Source organism: Onychostoma macrolepis, chromosome 07 (genome assembly GCF_012432095.1).
Source record: "Onychostoma macrolepis isolate SWU-2019 chromosome 07, ASM1243209v1, whole genome shotgun sequence".
Taxonomy (NCBI): Eukaryota; Metazoa; Chordata; class Actinopteri; order Cypriniformes; family Cyprinidae; genus Onychostoma; species Onychostoma macrolepis.
The window spans coordinates 29,331,501-29,345,482 of NC_081161.1; the positions used below are offsets into that span (position 1 = coordinate 29,331,501).

At 36.1% G+C, this 13,982-nt stretch overlaps 1 protein-coding gene across 4 annotated transcripts in view; it reads left to right on the top strand.

Moving 5' to 3' along the window:
* The window catches only part of ano5b (anoctamin 5b), a 35,985-nt gene extending 22,555 nt beyond the window's left edge, over positions 1-13,430 (top strand). For all 4 annotated transcript variants that reach the window (XM_058782378.1, XM_058782379.1, XM_058782377.1 and 1 more), the window contains 15 exons: positions 41-445; positions 3,221-3,336; positions 3,485-3,619; positions 4,847-4,952; positions 5,039-5,099; positions 5,655-5,806; positions 7,464-7,538; positions 7,757-7,985; positions 8,317-8,495; positions 8,592-8,689; positions 8,826-8,956; positions 9,759-9,964; positions 10,192-10,391; positions 10,475-10,580; positions 11,167-13,430. In XM_058782378.1, coding sequence (XP_058638361.1) covers positions 41-445; positions 3,221-3,336; positions 3,485-3,619; positions 4,847-4,952; positions 5,039-5,099; positions 5,655-5,806; positions 7,464-7,538; positions 7,757-7,985; positions 8,317-8,495; positions 8,592-8,689; positions 8,826-8,956; positions 9,759-9,964; positions 10,192-10,391; positions 10,475-10,580; positions 11,167-11,397 — 2,430 coding nt within the window. In that variant the 3' untranslated portion in view covers positions 11,398-13,430. The remainder of the gene's footprint in view (positions 1-40; positions 446-3,220; positions 3,337-3,484; positions 3,620-4,846; positions 4,953-5,038; positions 5,100-5,654; positions 5,807-7,463; positions 7,539-7,756; positions 7,986-8,316; positions 8,496-8,591; positions 8,690-8,825; positions 8,957-9,758; positions 9,965-10,191; positions 10,392-10,474; positions 10,581-11,166) is intronic.
* The last annotated feature ends 552 nt before the right edge of the window (positions 13,431-13,982 follow it).

Here is a 13,982-nt window from a genome sequence, read left to right on the forward strand (position 1 = left end):
GTACAACACTTCCCCACTCAAAAAATATATCCCCCTGTAGGACTCAGATGACCGTAAGACGTATTATCTGAAGATTCATGCTCCATGGGAAGTGTTGGCCACCTATGCTGATGTGCTAAAGATCAAAGTGCCCTTTAAAGCGAGTGATATTCCCAAAGCTCGAGAAGTTCCACTGGAGTGGCTCACTCACCCTTTCCGGCTGCCAGACAACATCATGAGGCCAGAGCCGGACTACTTCACTGCACCTTTTGACAAGAGCAAGATCGACTTCTTCCTCATTGATGATAAGGACACATTTTTTCCTCCCTCCACTCGCAACAGGATCGTGTACTACATCCTGACCCGCTGCCCTTACTACAAGGAAGACCGTAACGAGAAAGATAAGACCGGAATTAAACGACTGCTGAACAACGGCACTTACACCTCAGCATATCCCCTTCATGATGTGAGTGTGAGATTTATGCACTTTAATCTGTGTCTGTCTGTCACCGTTCAAAAAGTTTATGATTTTCTTAAATAAACTAATACTTGTATTCATTAAAGGGTAAGTTCACCCAAAAATGAAAATTGTCATTGATTACTCACCCTCATGTCATTCCAAACCACGAATACTGTAAGACTCGCATACTGTAAAACCTTCGTTCATATTCAGAACACAAATTAAGATATTTTTGATGAAATCCGAGAGCTTTCTGACCCTGCATAAACAGCAATACAGCTGGTATGTTCAAGGCCCATAAACGTCGTAAGGACCTTAATAGTGCATGTGACATCAGGAGTTCAACCGTAATGTTGTGAAGCAACGAGAATACTTGTTGTGCGCAAAGAAAGCAAAAATAACAACTTTATTCAACAATTTCTTCTCTTCTGTGTCAGTCTCGCATACTGTATGTGTGGGGCTGCTGACGAAGAATGAAAGAATTTTCATGTTTGAATGAACTATCCCTTTAAGGATGCCTTAAATTTATCAGAAGTGACAGTAACGACTTTTACATTGTAACAAAAAATATCTTTAATCAAATGCTGTTCTTTTGAACTTTCCATTCATCAAAGAAATTCAAAACTAAAATTCAGCTTTGTCATCACAGAAATAAATTACATTTTAAAATATATTGAAATTGAAAATGGTTATTGTAAATTGTAATAATATTACACAAAAATATAATTTTACTGAGTTTTTGATCAAATAAATGTAGCCTTACTTCACACAACAGAGTCCTTTTGAAAACATTAAAAAAATCTTACCAATGTCAAAGATGTCCCTTTGCATGTTAAAAGTAGTGCTGTCAAACATTAAATCGTGATTAATCGCATCCAAAATAAAAGTTTTTGTTTACGTAATATACAGGTGCTGGTCATATAATTAGAATATCATCAAAAAGTTGATTTATTTCACTAATTCCATTCAAAAAGTGAAACTTGTATATTATATTCATTCATTACACACAGACTGATATATTTCAAATGTTTATTTCTTTTAATTTTGATGATTAGAGCTTACAGCTCATGAAAGTCAAAAATCAGTATCTCAAAATATTAGAATATTACTTAAGACCAATACAAAGAAAGGATTTTTAGAAATCTTGGCCAACTGAAAAGTATGAAAATGAAAAGTATGAGCATGTACAGCACTCAATACTTAGTTGGGGCTCCTTTTGCCTGAATTACTGCAGCAATGCGGCGTGGCATGGATTCGATCAGTCTGTGGCACTGCTCAGGTGTTATGAGAGCCCAGGTTGCTCTGATAGTGGCCTTCAGCTCTTCTGCGTTGTTGGGTCTGGTGTCTCTCATCTTCCTCTTGACAATACCCCATAGATTCTCTATGGGGTTCAGGTCAGGCGAGTTTGCTGCCCAATCAAGCACAGTAACACTATGGTCATTGAACCAGCTTTTGGTACCTTTGGCAGTGTGGGCACAGTGCCAAGTCCTGCTGGAAAATGAAATCAGCATCTCCATAAAGCTTGTCAACAGAAGGAAGCATGAAGTGCTCTAAAATTTCCTGGTAGATGGCTGCGTTGACTGTGGACTTCAGAAAACACAGTGGACCAACACCAGCAGATGACATGGCAGCCCAAATCATCACAGACTGTGGAAACTTCACACTGGACTTCAAGCAACATGGATTCTGTGCCTCTCCACTCTTCCTTCAGACTCTGGGACCTTGATTTCCAAATGAAATGTAAAATTTACTTTCATCTGAAAAGAGGACTTTGGACCACTGAGCAACAGTCCAGTTATTTTTCTCCACAGCCCAGGTAAGATGCTTCTGACGTTGTCTCTGGTTCAGAAGTGGCTTGGTAGCCCTTTTCCTGAAGACGTCTGAGCGTGGTGACTCTTGAAGCACTGACTCCAGCTTCAGTTCTCTCCTTGTGAAGCTCTCACAAGTGTTTGAATCGGCTTTGCTTGACTGTATTCTCAAGCTTGCGGTCATCCCTGTTGCTTGTGCACCTTTTCCTACCCAAATTCTTCCTTCCAGTCAACTTTGCATTTAATATGCTTTGATACAGCACTCTGTAAACAGCCACCCCTTTCAGTAATGACCTTCTGTGACTTACCCTCTTTGTGGAGGGTGTCAATGTTCGTCTTCTGGATCATTGCCAAGTCAGCAGTCTTCCCCATTATTGTGGTTTCAAAGAACAAGAGATACCCAGAATTTATACTGTAGGGATGGTCATTTATTCAAACTCAAATGTAAATATTCTAATATTTTGAGATACTGATTTTTGACTTTCATGAGCTGTAAGCTCTAATCATCAAAATTAAAAGAAATAAACATTTGAAATATATCAGTCTGTGTGTAATGAATGAATATAATATACAAGTTTCACTTTTTGAATGGAATTAATGAAATAAATCAACTTTTTGATGATATTATAATTATATGACCAGCACCTGTATGTGTGTGCACTGTGTATATTTATGTATATATAAATGCACTTGTATTTTGCAATATGCAGTATGTATTTTGAAAATATTTACATGTATAAATTTATATTCATCTAATTTATACTGTATATAAATATATTTAATATATAAACATAACATATTTTCTGAAATATATACATGCATGTGTGTGTGTATTTATATATACACAGTACACACACATTACGTAAACAAAAACTTTTATTTTGGATGGGATTAATCGCGATTAATCATTTGACAGCACTAGTTAAAAGTGCTTGTATCTTTGGTCAACATCTGATTGCTGTTTGTTCCTCAGTGTGAGTACTGGACGGCGGCACAAGACATGCAGTGTGAGAGTGAGAGGTATCATCTGTACAGATATTGGGCTCGATTTCTCTGCTTCTACAAAGAGCAGCCTCTCAATCTGATCAAGTGAGGACACTGCAGACACAATGCATGCACAAATCTGGAGCAGATGCATCTTCATTACACTGCTGATTGGTCCAAAATGATTTTCACTTTTCAAGAGCAGAATATCAAACCATAGTGTGTTACATTTCCTGTTTGTATTTTGTCATAGGAAGTACTATGGTGAGAAGATTGGTATCTACTTTGCCTGGCTGGGCTTTTACACGGAAATGCTGTTTTTTGCTGCAGTCATGGGAGTGATCTGTTTTGTTTATGGTGTGCTTAGTTACGAAGACAACATCACAAGGTTAGTAGCACTGGCAGGTTATATGGGTCAAACGAACACACTATAGTCTGAAACTATGTGGTGGTTGCATGCATTTTTAATAACCCTTTGCAGTTTGTAACCAATGATAACTTTTTGATTTGCCTGATAACTGTAGAAGCTAAGCCATCAGACAGGAAGTTGTTGTTTATTATTGTAATGGTTTTTGCAGTTAAACACTGAATATTGCTATATTGAATGTGATGGCAATATATGTATTCTTTTGTCGTAACCTCTGATAGGTGTTAGGTAGTTAGGTGATAGTTTTTGTCAAATGTATCTTATATCTAAAAAAAAAATCTAATGAAGTTTATAGAAGCCTGTATTAGAAGCCACAGAATAAAAAAATGTTATATAAAGAAAGGTATTTGTGACACTTTCTCTCACAATTCAGAATTCTGAGAAAAAAACTCACAATTGTGACCCTGGACCACAAAACCAGTCTTAAGTCGCTGGGGTATATTTGTAGCAATAGCCAAAAATACATTGTATGTGTCAAAATTATCAATTTTTCTTTTATGCCAAAAATCATTAGGATATTAAGTATGTTCATGTTCCATGAAGATATCTTGTAAATTTCTTACCGTAAATATATTAAAACTTAATTTTTGATTAGTAATATGCATTGCTAAGAACTTCATTTGGATAACTTTAAAGACGATTTTCTCAATATTTTGATTTTTTTTTTTTGCACCCTCAGATTCCAGATTTTCAAATAGTTGTATCTTAGCCAAATATTGTCCGATCCTAACAAACCAAACATCAATGGAAAGCTTGTTCATTCAGATTTCAGATGATGTATGAATCTCAATTTCGAAAAATTGACACTGAAGACTGGTTTTGTGGTCCAGGCTCACAATTACGACACATAAATTAAGAATAGTGACGTTAACTCGGAATTGCAAGAAAAAAGTCAGAATTGTGAGTTTATATCTTGCATTTCTGAATTTTTCTCAGAATTGAAAAATGAAAAAGCCTAGATGTGTTGTTTTTCTAGTTTTCAGAACTAAAGACGTTTGTGGAACATGCTCATAATGTAGTGTTTCTTGTTAAACCCGAGTAATCAATTTGTGCCCAAGTTTTCCATGGTGTGTTAATATTGTTTTCTACTACACTGATGCAGTCACAGGGGAACTGAGATTTTGGTCATATTCACTTCTGAATTACAGTAGCGTTTCTCTCCATTGCTCTCCCCCTCCCTGTTTTCAGTAAGGAGATCTGTGACCCAGATATCGGTGGGATGATTGTCATGTGTCCACTCTGTGATAAAAAGTGCAGCTACTGGAAACTCAACTCAACATGTCTGTCCTCCTGGGTGAGAAACGTTGTGGATTCACTGTTTGAACCATAAATAATGATTTTTCTTTATCACAGAATAATCTTTTTTTTTTTTTTCTTTAGCAATCCCATCTGTTTGATAACGAGGGGACTGTGTTCTTTGCCATGTTCATGGGCATTTGGGGTGAGTGCACTTTTATTGTTTAAAATACCAGCTCAATAGCTCCATGTAGTGGTAAGAAGGATATTGCTAGTCAGACTCGGGATCTAATGACTAATGAGAGAGATATGCAACTGTGCATGAAGGATTTTAAAGTATTCATATTGTCACATAATTTCACAGAATGTGTTTACTAGATGAATCTACAATGAAGGAGCATAATTTGTGTATGCTTTTTGAAAATGTATCTTTAATCACTTGAGGGCAGTGGTGCATGTTGATTATCATTTACTGAACACTGAATTCATTTAACACAGACCTCAAAATGAGCTCTGCTTATGCAGTGATTTGATTAATCAGCACTGTGTGAATATTTCTGTGCCCAGTGCGCTGTGTACTCATAAATTAGAAATAGTTTATTTAGCTAAAGTTTTGTAAGACCTTGTTTGGGTAAATTGATTGTAAAGAAGAAAACAACACTGTGTGACACCGTAGGGTTTAAATAGAATTAGTATTAAATGTGAGCATGATACTCCCGAGTAATGGGTTTCTTGCTTTCTTCCCCTGGGTGCTTTGCAGTGACCCTGTTCCTGGAGTTCTGGAAGCGGCGGCAGGCCCGTCTGGAGTATGAGTGGGACCTTGTGGACTTTGAGGAGGAACAGCAGCAGCTACAGATCAGGCCAGAGTATGAGTTGAAATGCACAGGCCGCAGACTCAACCGCATCACGCAGGTACCTGCAAACATTAAACGCATGATCCTGCATCAACATCATTTGTTAGTCATGAAGCTAACATACTTTTTAAACATTCACAAGCCTCACTCGAATCAAAACCATAAGCTACTCTTAAATTCAGAAGGGAATAGGTTGAGTTATTTGAGCAATAAAATACAAATGACATGAAACCTAATGAAGGGTCAAGTTAAGTTCAAAGAATTTCTATTAGTTTGTCTGGGATATTTGAGAAATCGACAGTGGAAGAAACTAGTGGTAGAATTGAGGTCCTTTTGGTTGACAGGCAGAAGGCAAATAAAAAAATCATGTCATAGAAGTAATAAATCATCAGTAAAAGCATAATAATAAAACTTTTCATTCCATATGGCAATGTAAATAGTATGCAAATTAATGGTTTAGTTCCTCATAAATGCTCTGGTTGAATGAGAATATGATAGAAGACATGCCCATAAGGAACAGATAATTGTGGGCGCAGGATGAAAACCCACAAATCAGTTGTTAAAAAGCTAAAGATCTGCACTTCAAAGAGCTGCCGCTGACAGGATGTTTTAGGTGTATTGTTTTTTCAGATTTCAAATGCACGCCTAGCCTTTGCAGGGGTGATTTGTGACTTAGAATCTGTCTGATATCTTTCAAATAATTTGCATGATCTGAGTAAATATTTGCATTTGTCTTCTGCCCGAACCGGTTTTTGCCACTTCATTTAACATATCATCATAATTATGGCAAAGGAAAGTCTTGCTCCCAGGTCTTTGCTGTGAATTCAACCATTTTAACTATTGTTCCATGTCACAAATGTTCTTAATATAAATTCAAATTTTTACACTACATGCAGTTGTAGCCATGATATGCTACTTAAATAATGTCAAATAACTTCAAGTAGTCCAAATATACTTTTTGTTAATGATGAGTTGTCTTTAATGAGCTTTAATGACTTTAGAGGCAACATATTTTTTATTCTGTGGCAAAAATATTTGATTCTGTGGACTGAGCTAGAATATGTATGAAGATAGTTGACCTAAATGGGGTCAATTTAGATTTCATGTTAACTTTGCCAAGGCTGCATTTATTTGACTACAAATACAGTAAAAACAGTAATATTGTGAAACATTATTGTGATTTTAAAAATAATTCTTTTTTTTTTGTATTTTAACATATTTTCAAATGTAATTTATTCCTGTGATTGCACAGCTGAATTTTCAGCAGCCATTACTCCAGTCTTTAATGTCACATGATCCTTTAGAAATCAATCTAATTTGTTGATTTGCTGAAACATTTTGAATAAAGGGAATATAACGGTGTGCAGATCTTTTTTCCATTTTTTGATTTGCTGAAGAACCATTTCCTATTGTTATCAGTGTTGAAACAGTTGTGCTGCCTAATGTTTTTGTGGAAACTGTAATACATTTTTCAGGATTCTTTGAATAGAGAGTTCAAAGTAACAGCATTTATTTGAAATATAAATCTTTTGTTACATTTATAAATGTCTTAAAAAATGTATTGCATCTTTGCACAATATAATTTAAAAAAAATATATATATCTCCTATATATTGTTTATCCTAGTCATTTTAATTTTTTGTAAGTTTACCGTAGTAGTTGAATTCTTGTCTAATTATAGTGCTTGAACTAATGACACATTCTTCATGCTAACAGGAAATGGAGCCTTATCTTCCTTTCCCCAGCAAGTGTGCCCGATTCTGTCTGTCTGGAGCAACAGTTCTCTTTTGGGTGAGTTAGTAAGCTAAACAGTGCAACTGTATTATATAGATTAGGTTGTCAGTTATAATGATTGGTCAGTTACATTTTGCAGCCAAATGTTACTGTATATCCTTTTAAACTGTATATTAGTCCTTTTTTCCCTGGCAACCAATTTCTTACACTTTGCTAGCTCATTTAAACAAAGATCAATCCGTTTAAAGTCATTCCCTCTCTTTGTGTTTTGTCAGACGTGTTTGATAGTGGCCTGTATAATGGGAGTAATCGCTTATAGATTAGCGGTTTATGCAGCGTTCGCCAGCGTCATGAAAGACAGCCCCACCAGTAAGATCCAGCTGGTGGGATCTCTCATCACCCCTCAACTTGCCACCTCTGTCACCGCTTCCTGCATCAACTTTGTCATTATCCTCATCCTCAACTTCCTCTATGAGCATGTGGCCATTTGGATCACTGATATGGGTGAGAGAAAACCGCATTCTCACTTCACACAAGAAATTAGAGTTGAGATATGTTTCGTTGACTTTGACGTGTAAAATGCATTTCACTCTCTGGAAAATGGTTTATAAAGTTTATAGTTTGAGTAATTAATATAGTTTATAAAAACATTTTAGTAGCTATGTAATAAGCTGGATAATGTACAGTCAGATGGTCATCGCAAAATTACAAAACCGTGTGCATTTGTTTACTGATAATGACCGTTTGACTGTACATTATGGCTCATGTATTTGCTCATCTGTTTGTTGAGCTGTATGGAAAATACTTTACTGTCTTCCTCTATTTTAACTCTCAGAGATCCCCAAGACCCATCTGGAGTATGAGAACAAGCTGACCATGAAGATGTTTATGTTCCAGTTTGTGAACTACTACTCTTCCTGTTTCTATGTGGCCTTCTTTAAAGGGAAGTTTGTGGGTTATCCGGGAAACTACACTTATATGTTTGGAAAGTGGAGCAAGCTGAGAAATGAAGAGGTGAGACTGTCTGAAATTATTTCAGAGAACCTAATGTTCTTTCAGTTGAATATTAGAATAAATAGTTCTAACATGACAATTTGCATTTTAATTTAGTGTGCCCCTGGGGGCTGTCTGATTGAGCTGACCACACAGCTGCTTATCGTCATGGCTGGAAAACAAATGGTTGGGAACGTCCAAGAGGCTCTGCTGCCGTAAGCGTTACATTTGAAATTTGACCTTTAAGCATATTTATTTCACACATGTTTTTTAGTAATTGTCCTCTAAGCACTATCCATATCTTAAAAAAAAAAAAAAAAAAAGTTAAGGTCTTTTGTGCCTGTGTCACAGACTTCTCAGAAACTGGTGGGGCAGCAGGAAAGGGCGAAGTCATCCAGAAAGTACATATAGTAGATGGGAGCAGGACCACGATCTACAGAACTTTAGCCAGTTTGGACTCTTCTATGAGTATCTGGAGATGGGTACGATTTTACTCAGTTATACATGTTGGAGTTATTTGGTGTTCATATACCAAAACAGTTAATTATATGATTCATTTAGATAGCTTATGTAGTTGTGCTAAATCAAATTGTATTTTATAATACACTCTTGTTCAAAATGTTGTGTTTTTTTTTTTTTAAAGAAATGTAATATTTTTATTCTTTTAGGATGCATTACATTGATGGAAAGTGACAGTGAAGACTTCTACTGTTAAAAACCTCTCCATTTAAAAAAAAAAAAAAAAAACCTCTTCTTTTTTTCAAACTTTCTATTCCTCAATAGGATTCTGGGAAAAAAAAGCTTCACAGTTGCCATAAAAATATTAAGCAGCGCAACTACCATTTTTAACCATTGATACAATAGTTAAATACATAGTTATGATTCTTCAGCACCTGATTAGCATAGACTATCATGTGACACTGAAGCCTGGAGTAATGGCTGCTGAAAATTCAGCTTTCAGTCACTGAAATGAATAATATTTTTAAAAATATTAAGAGTTATTTTAAATTGTATTGACATTTTCATAATGTTGTTGTTTTTATAATGTAAGTGTATGGGTTTTATTTACACTATATTCAAAGAATATTACTCAAACTTTTGAATGGTAGTGAATACATAAAATAAAAATAAAATGAATATCTTCTAAATAAATGTAAAGATTTATCTTTATGCTCCTATTAGAACAGCCTCAAAGAAAAGAAGTGGCTGGATTTGACAGGGGTTTCTGTGAGTATTTGTTAATGCTTCATCAATGAAACCAGTTGTTTCCTGTGTGTTTTACAGTGATCCAGTTTGGCTTCATAACACTATTCGTAGCCTCTTTTCCACTGGCCCCTCTTCTCGCCCTCTTCAACAACATCCTGGAGGTGCGAGTTGATGCTTGGAAGTTTACTACACAGTTCAGAAGGCCAGTGGCAGCGAAGGCACGCAACATTGGAGCGTGGGAAGAGATCCTTAATGTGGTGGCCATCTTGTCCGTGGTCACAAATGTAAATGCAAACTGTTTTGTTCTGCATTCTGTTTTGACTCATCCAATTTTACATAACACAGTAAAAATGACAGGATGTGGCTTTAACTTCATTCTAAATATAGTTAACTAATAAGCAGCATCATGTCCTTTTTAACAAAAGGAAGATATTGCTTAGTAAAATCAAAACACTCTTTCCACCATACTTAAAATCTATTGTTATTTCTTTCTTTCTCATTTGCACTCGAGGCTTTCATCATGGCATTCACCTCAGATATGATTCCTCGCTTGGTCTATCTGTACGCCTACCACCCAGGCAACGAGACCACTATGAAAGGTTACATCAACGACAGCCTCTCCATTTACAAAATCTCTCAGATCCATGCAGATAACCAACCCGAAGCTGGAGAAAACCCATTATGGTTTAACAGCTCTACCATCACATGCAGGTGTGTGACCGCCTAGTGAGAATTATAGTCTGTATTAGACCTAAACATCTATATGCTAAATTAAGAGCATTTTTTTTCTTCAGGTATCGGGACTACAGATACCCTCCTGGGCATGAAAAGCAGTACACACACACCATGCAGTTCTGGCACATCTTGGCTGCTAAGCTAGCCTTCATTATCATTATGGAAGTAAGAAATTTGCATAACAAAGTGCTTCTCATTTCAATTTAGGAGTTGATACTGTATAGTGGAATATGCAGGGACATTTAAAATGACTATAACATATAAATGTATTTCAAATAAATGCAGTTCTTTTGAGCTTTCTATTCATCAAAGAATCCTGAAAAACGCTTCATAGTTTCCACAAAAATATTAAGTTGCAGAATTGTTTTCAACATTTGATATTTCTTGAGTACCAAATCAGCTTGGTACAATGATTTCTGGAGAATCGTGTGACACTGTATTCTGGAGTAATGGTTGCTGAAAATTCAGCTTTAACATCACAGGAATAAATTACATTTTAAATTATTCAAATAGAAAAACATTATTTAAAATTGTAGCAATATTTCACAATAGGATGTCCATAAGAATTAGCACAGCACATCTTGGTAAAACTTTGTCATGAGCATTGCTTGTAGCATCTGAAGTCTAAATACAGGAACAATGGAAAGACATAAGTATTAGCTAAGCATTTAGTTACTATTTGACAAACTTAGATGTGGAAATTTGGTTCTTTGAACACATGATGACTGTTCCTCTGTTTCCTCTTTCTCAGCACGTTGTATTTGTGGTGAAATTCTTTGTGGCGTGGCTGATTCCAGATGTGCCGACAGAAGTAAAGGCCCGTATAAAGCGTGAACGCTTTCTGGTTCAGGAATACCTGCACAACTACGAAGTGGAGAAACTCAAGATGCAGCTGAGCCAGAGTTACTGCCTGTCCACAGAAACGGCCTCACTGCTGCCCTCTAGTCCAAGTAAATACCAGGTGCTTTCTGAAAGTATTTGAATATCCCTGAACCCTCAGGACTACTCACATGTACTATACATTGCAAAGCATGGAGGAATCGAATCTTTGGGGAAACCTTCATACATTTATTGCAAAAAAAAAAACTGCCTACCCACATCCAGACAACTGCCAGAACTTTTATAAAGACCTACACGCCTAACGGTCTCTTTTCTGCTTTGAGGTTAGTGTGAAAATATTGCCACTTTCCTCTGTTTCTCTCAAATGTCTGGAGTGCACTTATATAACTGCACTTTTGCAAAGGAGAAAGGCTTGGAGACAGATCACAGAAATTTCAGCTGCAAACCCTCTGGAATGTGGCCTGCTGTTCCTCAGGTTGCCTTCGAAGCAAGCTGCTGTGAATTCAACTTCTGAATAATCATTTATGACCATTAAAAGACTGAAAATGTTTTAGAAGGCAATAAGCTTTTATGTCTGTCCAGCTTGTTGCTGTTATATTTTTTGAAGACATAATCAGCATGTTTTGCCCTGTATGTCTGGCTGTGAAAGAGGTACATGTAGACAGTGTATTTTGTTTTTTTTCCCCCAGATTTTTTTGTGGGCATGTGAGGTTTAACAGTTAATATGTTGTTGTCCCGTGGATACCACAGTGGATATTTTCTCTTATGAAACACACTGATAGCTGAATAACTATCAAACAATGTCATCATTTCTGTAGTGCTTGTATTATATTGTTTCACATAATATTTATATTTTATTATTGTTATTTTTAATTAATGCTGGTACCTTGTCACCCACACATGTTGTTCTGTGTCATATTACAATGTAATGATTTTTTATTATTATTGTTACTATTGTTGGTTTTCTTGAAGGATATTTATTGCTTCAGAGTTATCATATAACCGATTTATTATCTGGTTGAAAGGATTGGTTTTACCAGATTAAGCTCTATAATGACTTGCTATATGTTGTCTGATACTTCAAAAATCAGAAACTCAAGCCATTATTCATCACCTTGTTCTGCAAGAGTTGTCAAGGTTTGCACGTATCACTTATCTGAGGCACTCATCTGTAACCGTGATTAGGAGAACACTAGTCTTTTTCATTATGCTGTTTCTCTGTAACTAATTTCTGCACAAATGCACTTAACTGGATTAATTTGGATTTTTGTGATCAGCTCCCCATGAATCGGGGACTTTGATAACTTAATTTGATTATACGGTAGTGCTGGGCCAAATTAATTCAGTGAAACAGACTTTCGGATATTCCTATACATGTCAAGACCAAGAAATGGCCTCTAATGGTGTATACATGCAAATAATAAGATCACAGTTTTGAAACAAGTGAACTCTGCTGTATTACTAACCTGGTGCAAAGAGATTTGGTTCAAACATTTTGAGCTGCCCCATCAACATTTCAGATGTTTGGATAATACTTTCTGTAGCACTGTTGATGAACACTATGAACTCAGCGCCAATCATTCTCCTATAGGGACTCCACATGTTTGAAAACAAGCAAACGTCTTGATATTATGTCCCAAGAGTCTGTCTGTTTTTAAAGTGTCTTATCAATTTAACTACGCGTTTTGTGAGCCATACCTTTTCATTTCACAAATGTTATAAATTCTCTACATATATGTATTTTTAGCCTGTCAAGTGATTTTTGCTGTAATTCATCAATCTTTTATGGATAATACAAATACAGTTTACAGAAATTTTCTGAAAATTGTGTTGCTATATTTGTATACAAAGTTGTATCCAAAACAATGCATAATATATGCAAGTTAAATGTGACAGTCTATTCATGATAAAAAAAAATATATTTTAAAAAGTTATTCACTTAGTTTAGGATATCTTTGTGTTTAGATGAGAAGGTCACACGTGCATTTGCCTTAATTACTGTCATAATGTCATACAACACCTGTGTATATTGTTTTTTGGTCGTCTTATTTATTTGGTTTACAAATGTTTACAGAATGAGTTGCATGAAACCGTGTGAAAAAAGTAAGTTTATGAATAATCATGAATCAATCTTATAAAAGCGAGAACGTGCCAAAATAAAGTGATTTAAGTATACTACACGTGTTTAGCACTTGTTGGGCGTCCTCTGCAAATACTGTAAATGAACGCAAGATGGCGCGTGCGCTTCACTAAGCGCGCTCTCGACTACCTGTTGTGTGCAGCCTTCAAGAACGCAGAGTTACTCTCCTACAAAGAGGTCTGTGAATTAACAGAATGTTAAAATAATAAATACGATAGTGTAAAAATTATCGCCTACAGCTTACCCCCTTTATTATCCTCAACCTAAAAACTGACTTGAATAAAAATTAGCTTGCATCTGGACTGTACTGGCTTCGAATTCGACATACGTGTTTCCTGCAGATGATACAACAGCAGTTTTTATTTATTTATTTTTTGCTATGAAGGACAGAGAAGAGGGAGGGGGACTGCGAGGTATGTATGAATTATTAATACGCTTTCCTTCACACCAGCAAACGCACTTGGAGGGGGAAACACCCCTCGTTCGGTTTCCATAGCACCGCCCCCAGGAGGCTAGCACGGCCTTTGATGGAAATCAAGCAATAGGCATAAAAGCACAAATGTAGAAACTTGAACATGTCAGGTCAC